Here is an 11,660-nt window from a genome sequence, read left to right as displayed (position 1 = left end):
TACGCTCAACTAATATAACATTTGCATTCTCATGTAGTCATATGACCCATATCATCCTTAAGATGCATGCTCTGTCCATTTGGAGACAAAATTTATCATCTCTACAGCTGCGATCGATTAAAAGAATGTCTTATATCCAGATTCTCAATTCAAGGAGCTACTTCCAAAGGGGACTCGCTCTCTCCTTGTACAGCCGCTGTTGCAGTCTCCTGATCCAAGTTACAAGGACACGCCAAAGAATGAGGGTTTTGTCCTGGTGGCTTCCGGCAACAGTTATGCATATGATAATAAAGACAGAGCTTGGATCGGAGCAGTTGCAGGCAAATTTAGAGGTAACTACATTTTTTTCAGATTTGTAATGCTGTTAATGCACCAAATTCTGTTTGCTTATTTTTACATGTCTGTCTTTTTTTCTTTTTTCTTTTTTTTTTTTCCTTTTTTTGTGGGGGTTTAGACCACGAGGTGTCCCAATCATTATACCGTGGACTAGAGTCCTATACTGTGGAATATTGAGAATCAATATGACATGCCTTGGTGTGAAGATATCATTTATGGCCTCTGTATCCCATCCCCTGTCAATCTGTCATTGAATTTTAAGAGAGAGCTAACAGTTTCATTCACCAGATAAGGGAAGGGGGTAGTCTCAACCATAGGGTTAGTGAGGTCCGGTAGCCACTTGCCCACTTATCCTTCCAAATAGAGATTGATATATGATAAGATCCTAACCCGCATCGGTTTCACAAGAGATTGTCGAGTAATACTTAAATTGGGACTGAACCTCCATCCATGAGTTAGCTTTTGTGGTGAAGTTAGGATCTTGCCTTAAGTGCCATATTATTTGGCCCTCTAAAGAGGGCTACCCAATGTTTGATAAGGTTCAAAGGGAATCGAGAAGAGTCTGGAGTGAAAGCTATCCAGAGTGAAGCCCTCCACTCATCCGGTGCCGACCTAGTAGAAGAAAGGGGCTACTTGGTGCTTGATAAGGTCCGAAGTGAAGTCATTCAAAGGGAAACCTAGTAGAAGAAAGGGGCTACTTGGTGCTTGATAAGGTCCGAAGTGAAGTCATTCAAAGGGAAAAAGGCTACCTGGTGCCGAGAAGAGTCCTGAGTGTGAGTCGTCCAAAGGAAAAATGGCTACTTGGTGCTGAGAAGAGTCCGAAGTGTAAGCCGTCGCGGATGTCAACTTCTCAAGGGGTGGGTAATAATACGATCCCACATCGACTCCCCACGAGATTGTGGAGTGGTACTTAAGTTGGGGCCAAACCTCTACTCATGAGCTAACTATAATCTTATTTTTAATGAAACACAATATGTCATGTTTGTTTCTCCCATCATTATCGTATGAATCCATTGCATAGAAAATCTCTATACATTTCTAAGTATTATGGTGTGTTTGGTTTGGAAAGCAGAAAAATGACTTCTGGAAAATGAGTTATTTTTCAGAAAATGATTTCATTTTCAATGTTTGGTTGCATTCTGGAACATCATCTTTGTATGTTTGGCTCATTTTTTGAAAAATGTATTAAGTTGTATAATTTTACATTTTAATTATTTAATATAAAAAAAGTATAATAATATATAAAATAATGATATTTCTTTTTAAAAAAAACGCAGTTGGTGGACTGGTTTTCGCAAGAACTGCTCTGGTTTTGGCCGAAAACAGAGCAGATCTGCTATGATTTTCGGCGGACTGGCCGGAAACCAGTCCGCTGGAAGCTACAGAGCAAGCCATTTTGGCCAAAAAATTGTTGAAGCCAAGTCCATAAGTTGTTTTTCGCTGACCGCATTTTTCGCGACCAAACACCAAAAGTCCGAAAAATCATTTTCTGGGCTACCAAATATGCCCTTAATTTCTTTTCTTTTCTTTTTTTTTTTTGGTCCTCCGAGATTTGTATGTGTAGTATATGATTTCTTTTCCAACATATAGAACCTTTGTATTCTTATTTTCTATTACCAAAATGAAGAAATGAGGTTTTTTTGGGTGATTAATAACATTAATTTTAATGTCATTTAAAAATATTTGTTGACCGCAAACAAAAATTGTTATCCTACAATAATATTAGGAGTAACGAGGATTTTTGGAAAAAAATAAAAGAGAACTAAAAGTGTAATAAGGTCATCCCCATTGGTTAATTTTAAAATGATTTTGGAACAGTAAAAGCTAGTGTGTTGGCTTTTTACAAATGGGAGGGAAGGGGTTTTAATGGTTTTTTTCTCTTGCACCATATTGGGTTTTGGCAGAGGTCGTGGGTCCCACTGGATAGAAGCTCAGCAATTTTCGTGTCCAGACAGGCGCGTAATTTCTATTTTTTTTTCTTTTTTCTTTTCTAGTTTTGTTGTTTTTTTTTTTACTTTTATTTTTTCCTCTATCCTCATTTTCTCTTTCCTAATCATACTTACAAAAACTTCTCAAAAATCACACCCAAATTTAACTATTGAAGAAGGCTTAACACATAAATCTAGAACAAAAAAATGAAAAAAAAAAATAAAATTAGAACCGACCATAATGAGATTTTTTTTTTTGGAAATAAAATAAAATTGTATTTAACGTCATTTAAATGGTTTTATTGGCGAAAGACAAAAAATAATCATACCATAATAGTCTAGAACCAATTAATCAAACGAGAATACATACATACATACATATATATATATATACATACATACATACATACATATATATACACACACACACACACACACACACACACACACACACACTTATAATAAGAGCCAATAATGTTAGATCCCTAACTGGAACTAAAAAAATGTAGGTGTAATAGTCTGCTATAACATATTGTATTTTGTGTTCTTCTTATTGTGCATCCTCCAATTAAATTCCTAATATATCATAATTATTTATAATTTTACCAAATTCTTTCCGTTAAATATAACAGAAGTTTAACATTAAATACTTTAGCTAATTTGTTTCTTTATTGCAATTTTCAAACAAATTGGCAATATTCTATAATACAATTCTGTATAGATTCCTAACTTAAAATTAGAATATTGAAGTCTTAATAGGATTATATAATACAATTTTGTATAGATTCCTAACTAAATCATTATTTAACCTAACCAAGATGGTTGGTGTGGTGGTTTAGCACCTCGTCCTTTAAGCATGAGGTTGGGGGTTCAACCCCCACCCAGGTGAATGGAGCAAATCATTTGGCCAGTCCCCTACCACTTTTGTCAATTTTTTGATTTACGGGGCCCTGTGCTAATAACTAAGTGAGGCCCTATCCCCTATCAAAGTATAAATAAATAAACTACGAATTGAAGAAAAATGTAAAAAAAAAAAATTAATTTTGAGCCAATATAATCACAAATACATATATTAACTAGGCCAGGGCTGGACTCGGGGCCCCCAAAGGACCGCCCCAAAGGCCCTGTGCGGTCGCACATGTTGCACGCCCTAAAATCCGACTCTGCTGACCGTTGGGACGGAGGTTAGTCTTTTAGCTGTCGGCTAGGGGATACCTTAGGGCAAAAAAAATCATTATTCTACCCAAAATAACAGTATATAAACCCCTCTCCTTCTCACTGGTATTCACCCAAAACTAGGGATACCTTGGGCAAAAAACCCAAAAAAAAAAATCATTATTCTACCCAAAATAACAGTATATACCCCTACCCAAAAAAACTAGGGATACCTTGGGCAAAAAACCCAAAAAAAAAGTCATTATTCTACCCAAAATAATAGTATATACCCCTACCCAAAATAACAGTATATACCTTGGGCAAAAAACCCAAAAAAAAAAAATCATTATTCTACCCAAAATAACAGTATATAAACCCCTCCCCTTCTCACTGGCATTCACCCAAAACTAAACCTTGACATTGTATAGGTATGATTGTCAAAATATTATCATTCTAATTCTATTATTTGTATTTGTATTCATAATGATTACAATTTTTTTTTTATTAATTTAACATTTTTTTCTCTCTTATTATTATATAACTACTTTAACCAATTAATGAACACTAATTTAAAAATAAGCATTGGGCATTGATTTAATCGCGCAACGCACGTTTGATAACTAGTATATATAAAAAGACTGAAAAGTGGATTGACAGGCTAGCAATATAACACGTATAAATTTTGGAAAAAATACATATATAGACTGAAAAGTGGATTGACAGGATGCAGTACTTATACCGTGGACCATGGGTCATGGCTGATACTGCAGTTGTGTTGAAAGGATACTGCAGTTGTGTTGAACAGATACTAAAGTTGTGTTGAAAGGAAACTGCAGTTGCGACGAAACAGAGAACGTTTAATCCGTTCGGAACTGCAGTTGTATTGAACGAATACTGCAGTTGTGGTGAACGGATACTGCAGTGGTGTTGAACGGATGAACAACCTCTGTTTCGCGCAACTCAGTTTCCTTTCAACATAACTGCAGTATCAGTTCAACATAACTGCAGTATTCTTTCAACACAACTGCACTATCAGTCGTGGACTATGGTCCACCATATAATTTGTGGGCAGGCTGGCAATATAACACGTATAAATTTTGGAAAGAATATATATATAGACTGAAAAGTGGATTGACAGGCTGGCAATATAACACGTATAAATTTTGGGAAAAAAAATGAAATCTTAAAGTAATTAAACTATGATGTCACAGTTACTGTCACTCTCCGACAGAATCTATTATATCTCTCTCTGTCTTTGAATTCTCTTATCTTAAATTCTTAATTCTTAAGTAATAAATATACCTTTCAAAAAAAAAAAAGAAGTAATAAATATAGAGTGAGCCTCGTGTCATGACTGTTTTATTGATTTTTTACTTTTTCTTCTCTCAAACTTAACTTCTATGACCAGTTGAGATGTTCAGGGGTCGATTTTTTATTTTTATTTTTATGAGACAGGTCAAATAAATAAATATTATAATATTTATGATGAAAAATGTCATATTTATTAATTGAAAAATATTATAAGAAAAAGTATAATACTAATCATAAATAAATAAATAAATTATTGCTTATGAAGAAAAACATAATACGTTATAAAAAATTGGAATATTAATCATAGATAAATTGATATTAATTATAAGTAAAAGTGTTATACTTATTAAGAAAATGTTATATTTATAATTAAAATAATATATTTAGGGATTGAGGAGTTATTTATAAAAATATATATATTTATATAAAAAAGTATAACATTTATAAAAATTTTTGATCTATCTTACGAATAAAAATTCATGAGACTCGTTCATTCTTATAGATGTCTTTTTCCATCAATCTATGCTCGGCAAATTATGCTATGAACTCGGGACCACAATCTATCTTCATAATTTTAGAACTCTATGTTCACAATTTTATATCTCAATATAGAAAATTACATTACTCACTATTCACAATGTTTGAACTCTATATTTACAATTTTGTTATATAAATTTAAAAATTGTGTTATAGTGTTGATAATAGAGTTTTGATACTGTTTTTTTTTTGAAATTGTGAATATAGATTTATGAAATTGTGAACATGGAATTATGAAATTGTGAAAGTAGAGTTATAAAACTGTAAATATAAAGTTATGAAAATGTGAATATAAAGTTATGTATTTATGAACATGAAATTATAAAATTGTGAACATGAACCCGAGTCTACATTGCAATGTTGACCGGTCGATGGCATGACATCTATCTATGCGCAGCGTACCACTCTAAAATAGTTGATAAAGGCGTGGCTGGGGGACCAAGCATATCGGTAAATGGAACACACAGGAGAAATTTAAATGACGGTTGACTCACGATAGCAAAGCTACTACTAATTACGTCACGGTCGGCTTTTATCAACCTTATATCATGGACCAGGTTCAAACTTTACGCTGCACTGTGGACTCTAGTATATGTATATGTGTCATATATTATGAACTATGAGTTTTGTGTTATGAAATTTTGTACTGTAAGAGTATGAATTTTGTGTCTAAAATAAATTAATAATTGTGTCTTATGTTATTAATTATGTGTTTTGTATTGTAAAGTTTGTTATGAACACAAATTATGTACTTCAATTAGATTTTAAAAATAAGTAAATATATCACATGTGTATGTGTTTTGTGTTATTAAATTCTTTACTTTATGTGTATGAATTTTGTGTATTTCATTATTTTGATCCAGAATCTATAATACTATGTAGGCATGATATAAATTGCTGGCTTTTATATATTATTAATCATAACGCTGATCACATCCCTATAATTAGCTCAATTGCAAGGTGATGTATAAAAAAAATTATATTTTAATTTTTTTTTCACCATCTGTTGCAAGCTTGCACATCATGTATGGCAGCTAAGCAACACTGACAAGATGGCAGCTTTTGACTTTTTAATCAAATGCGTAGAAAAGATTTACGGAGTATCAAATAAGCACATGGCTAATAATATCCTTTAATAAAATAAATACGAAGTAAACAATTTTGGAATCGAATGAATAAGGGTCCTATTGCCCCATTGGCCCCAAAGCTCAAATCGAGGAGACAATGACAAAGACAGCGGAGATTTTAGGACCCCAAAATTCAACAAGTTAAAGATACTTAAAAGAGATTCTATGATTCTATCTGATCAATTCTATGACAGATGGAGTTATAGTTATACTATATGTAATTTGATATTTTTACTATCGCATAGACGCATAGTTATAAAAAAAATGATATATTATTTTTGTTATTCTTTTTCAGAATAAAAAGAATAACACTACATACTACCTATATGAATCTAGGATAAATACAATAGGGTGCATCATGCATAGTTTTTATTCATTTGTTTTACTTATTCTGATTAAAATTAAACATGCAGTGAGAATTATACTTCATGGGATTATACATTTATACGTATGACTTTTCCATATAAAAATTGTGATTTATGACTATTTATTTATATTAATAAATTCAGTCAAAGGATATGAGTATATCATTCCAGGAAAATCCATAAACTGTATATATATGTGTTTACAGTGTGTGACTGTCTGCAGACTTCTCAGTCACCTCATCCTTCATTAATCAATCAATCATTCATTCATTCACTCATTGATGCCTGAACTCTGAAGCTGATGGCCGAGTTTGTTGGATCTCAGCCGGGTCGGGGCAGAAAAATCCAGAAACAGAACTACCACGAAGATCCTCTTCTGGAATGTTGAATTTCATCTCATATTGTTGCAGGCCGTTATCTTAATAGGCGATAAAGGTCAGATTTTTCCCACACTTAAAAAATTTTCTTCTACCAATTTCCTTTTAAAAGAATTTTTATTAAAAATTATTTTAGTACATTTCAAAATTTGATTACATGCAGGAGAACGAGTAGTGCCAAACAAAGTTTTAGAAGTGATGAAGAAGGATGTAAGGAGCAGTGAAATTTTGAAGGCCATGAATGTGCAGAAACTAACGAGAGCACATGTTGGGAGTCATTTACAGGTTGGTAACTGATGATAATGAATCCAGTATTGTGTATATATGTGAGGAAACTACCCGCAGGCACTACCTGAGGATGTGAGTTAGTTAAACTCCTTCTCCTCTCGTGGTCTTAGTGGGCAAAATACATAGATTGAAACAGAGTAGAGATGATAATCCAGTATTGAGTATTTGCAGAAGCTTAGGCGATTCTTATATTCCAAAAGTGAAAGGAGGAATAAATTTGCGATGTGGCATTATCACGATTCCCACGTATACCAGGCGCATGAGGATATCAAACGTCGTCAACTAGTGGCAAAGCCCCGCCGCCGCAACCGGGCGCCAAACGGGCTCTGCCTTGGTGTACCTTTGGCCACCCAGCAAGATGAATCAATATTTTGCCTGCCAAATAATAATAATCTTAATGCTGTTGTAGCTGCAGTGCCAACAATATACTCAGCACAAGGGGAGTTTGACTGTACGTAGTATAGTGAGTCGTTTTAATTTTCGTTACATTAGCTAGCTGGATTAAATCCTTACATTAACGTTGTGGCATGCAACAGATAACTACGACCAAAAAATGGCTTGTTTTACTGAGAGTTATGTGGGACCAGCGACGCCAACAATATGCCCTCCGATAAGTGCACCACAGGCGGCGGCGTTTGATGTTATGAATCCATGTTACTCTAATCAGGTACAGAGTTGCGTGTATGTATATTGAAATCTGTTCAAATGTGGGCGTTTCTTTCTGTACAGTCGATGTTGTTCACACCACTCAATCTTAAAATGAAAATACACAAAAACACCATTGAACACACCACATACCCAAAATAATGCACCATAACACCCCCACCGGCCACCTCTAATGATGCATTTACTAACATTGCCTGGTGTATGTTTACATACCTGGTGTGTTTTTTGATGATGGGTACGCACTTTGTGTGGTGTATTTACTAACATTGAGTGGTGTATAATTGTATATAAGTGATGCAGCGGACCGCACGTTAAGGGGCGGTCACACTGACCCTCTCTATATATATATATATATATATATATATATTATATATACTTTAATTAAAGCCTTCGTATTACATATATATATATATATAGCAACAAGGAATTGGAGAAAGATTCGGAACGGGGCAACCCGAAACATCTCAGTATTCATCTCTCTTTTATGATGCCAGCACAGACCTCCAAGCAATTTTCAATGACGGTGAGATCTCACATTCTCACAGCCTCTTCAGATTGTTTTCCGTCGTTTTTGTTTTCCAATTTTTTTTTTCTTACAATAATTTATTCTTTTTCTGTTTGGTGCTGATTTGATTAAATCTTTTATATACGGAGTATATATTTGTAGACATAGAAATTTTGAAAAAAAGACAAATGGGCAGACAAATTTTTATTGGGCCGTAGTTTGAGAATTGGTTATTGGGCCAATTTAATTAATTGGGCTATGTTAACGTGTTGAATTTAAACAATTGAATAAATTTGATTAGCCCAAATAATTTTGGTTTTGGTTCATTGAATTAAAGTTTTACGGAGTATTATATTTAAATTTAAATAATTATTAATTAAATTCAAATATAATGAAAGAATCTTGAACTTGGACACAATTGTGACATTGTTCGATTTGGATAATTTTTAATATTTATTTATTTCTTTGGATATTATTAAAGAGTTTGAAATGAAGTAAGGGTCTTACATCTTCACCACTGCATATATTTATTTATTTATATTTACTAGGTAATTTTGGGCTTTAATTGCCTGAAGACTTTGAATATTGGAACAGCGCACTTTTGCCCTGAGCTCAAGGCATCAAATTTCAGGACTTTGGACATAGATTGGTTGTATAGTACTCTATTAAACTATTTAGCCATGTATATACATATTGGGTATTTTAAGGAGATTGGATGTATAGTACGTACTCTATTCAACTATGTAGTCATGTAATATATCTTAGGTATTTGAAGGAGATTGGATGTATAGTACTCTATTCAACTATGTAGTCATGTAATATATCTTAGGTATTTGAAGGAGATTGGATGTATAGTACTCTATTCAACTATGTAGTCATGTAATATATCTTAGGTATTTGAAGGAGATTGGATGTATAGTACTCTATTCAACTATGTAGTCATGTAATATATCTTAGGTGTTTGAAGGAGATTGGATGTATAGTACTCTATTCAACTATGTAGTCATGTAATATATCTTAGGTGTTTGAAGGAGATTGGATGTATAGTACTCTATTCAACTATGTAGTCATGTAATATATCTTAGGTGTTTGAAGGAGATTGGATGTATAGTACTCTATTCAACTATGTAGTCATGTAATATATCTTAGGTGTTTGAAGGAGATTGGATGTATAGTACTCTATTCAACTATGTAGTCATGTAATATATCTTAGGTGTTTGAAGGAGATTGGATGTATAGTACTCTATTCAACTATGTAGTCATGTAATATATCTTAGGTGTTTGAAGGAGATTGGATGTATAGTACTCTATTCAACTATGTAGTCATGTAATATATCTTAGGTGTTTGAAGGAGATTGGATGTATAGTACTCTATTCAACTATGTAGTCATGTAATATATCTTAGGTGTTTGAAGGAGATTGGATGTATAGTACTCTATTCAACTATGTAGTCATGTAATATATCTTAGGTGTTTGAAGGAGATTGGATGTATAGTACTCTATTCAACTATGTAGTCATGTAATATATCTTAGGTGTTTGAAGGAGATTGGATGTATAGTACTCTATTCAACTATGTAGTCATGTAATATATCTTAGGTGTTTGAAGGAGATTGGATGTATAGTACTCTATTCAACTATGTAGTCATGTAATATATCTTAGGTGTTTGAAGGAGATTGGATGTATAGTACTCTATTCAACTATGTAGTCATGTAATATATCTTAGGTGTTTGAAGGAGATTGGATGTATAGTACTCTATTCAACTATGTAGTCATGTAATATATCTTGGGTATTTTAAGGAGATTGGATGTATAGTATTCTATTCAACTATGTAGTCATGTAATATATCTTAGGTATTTGAAGGAGATTGGATGTATAGTACTCTATTCAACTATGTAGTCATGTAATATATCTTGGGTATTTTAAGGAGATTGGATGTATAGTATTCTATTCAACTATGTAGTCATGTAATATATCTTGGGTATTTTAATGGGATTGGATGTAGAATACTCTATTCAACTATTTAGATATGTAATATATATTGGGTATTTTAAGGAGATTGGATGTATAGTACTCTTTTCAACTATTTAGCGATGTAATATATCTTGGGTATTTTAATGAATGTCTAACGCTTTAGACTGAGACACCTAACGCACCTTAAGTTATCAACTAAAAAATCGATGCATCTTAAGCACAGACATCACACATCTTAAGCGCAAAACATATGCACCTTAAGCATATAACTTACGCATCTTAAGTTCTCAACTACACGCACATTAAGTACAGAAACCACACACCTAAAGAAGATGCACGACGCACCTTAAGCGCAAGACCTATGCACCTTAAGAACAAACCCTACGCACCTTAAGCACAAGACCTATGCACTTTAAGAACAAACCCTACGCACCTTAAGTTTGACCCATATAGAAAATGGTCAAATTGTCACTGCGTTTTTTTAAACGTTAATCCTAGACTTTGATTTTGGCAAGATCAATGACTCTCCTCTTACCACACAACCGCACAAAAACCGCTTGAAGAACTCAGTCCAACATCTTGTGACGCTACTACGCATGTATAAGGAAATAAAATTTCACCAATCCCATTATTACTTTTTAGACATTTAATTTCCTAATCATTTCAAACATTGGCAATTTGGTCAGTCGATACTAACAAAGTATACAAGTTGGATTACCATAGAACATTGAGAGATGTGTGTAGTGCAAAATTCTATAAAATCCAAACAAATCGTTAAAATGAAAAATTAACTAATCAAATAGCTTCACGATCAAATTGACAACGTTTGGAAGAACTGATGGACTAAATTCAATGAAAATTGATAATAATGATCTGAATTAGGAAACATATTATAAGCATCCAGATATGCAAACAATGGACTAAAAAGGAGGAAGCCAGAGCTTACCTTAAATATATGCCTACTGTTCTTGATCCTGCTAACAGCACTTGAATTGTTATTGCCTGCTCTCCTGCTTCATCATCTATCTCTTCATTAACCTTGCACACAAATTATTCAAACAAAATCTAAAAAAAAAAAAAAAAAAAAAAAA

The 11,660-nt window shown here is 33.2% G+C and overlaps 1 protein-coding gene and 1 long non-coding RNA gene across 2 annotated transcripts in view; one reads left to right on the top strand and one right to left on the bottom strand.

Annotated features, from left to right (window-relative positions):
- Positions 1-1,017, top strand: part of LOC115999599 — a 30,674-nt gene extending 29,657 nt beyond the window's left edge. Inside the window, exons 13-14 of the mRNA XM_031239440.1 lie at positions 141-355; positions 814-1,017. Coding sequence (XP_031095300.1) covers positions 141-355; positions 814-1,017 — 419 coding nt within the window. The remainder of the gene's footprint in view (positions 1-140; positions 356-813) is intronic.
- Positions 1,018-6,924: 5,907 nt separating this feature from the next.
- The window catches only part of LOC115998214, a 5,219-nt gene continuing 483 nt past the window's right edge, over positions 6,925-11,660 (bottom strand). The window contains exons 2-3 of the long non-coding RNA XR_004093852.1: positions 11,516-11,607; positions 6,925-7,799 (exon numbers count right to left, since the gene is read on the bottom strand). This is a non-coding gene — a long non-coding RNA (uncharacterized LOC115998214). The remainder of the gene's footprint in view (positions 7,800-11,515; positions 11,608-11,660) is intronic.

The sequence above is a fragment of the Ipomoea triloba genome, chromosome 12 (genome assembly GCF_003576645.1).
Source record: "Ipomoea triloba cultivar NCNSP0323 chromosome 12, ASM357664v1".
NCBI classification, from domain to species: domain Eukaryota; kingdom Viridiplantae; phylum Streptophyta; class Magnoliopsida; order Solanales; family Convolvulaceae; genus Ipomoea; species Ipomoea triloba.
This window is presented reverse-complemented; position numbering and strand designations above follow the sequence as displayed.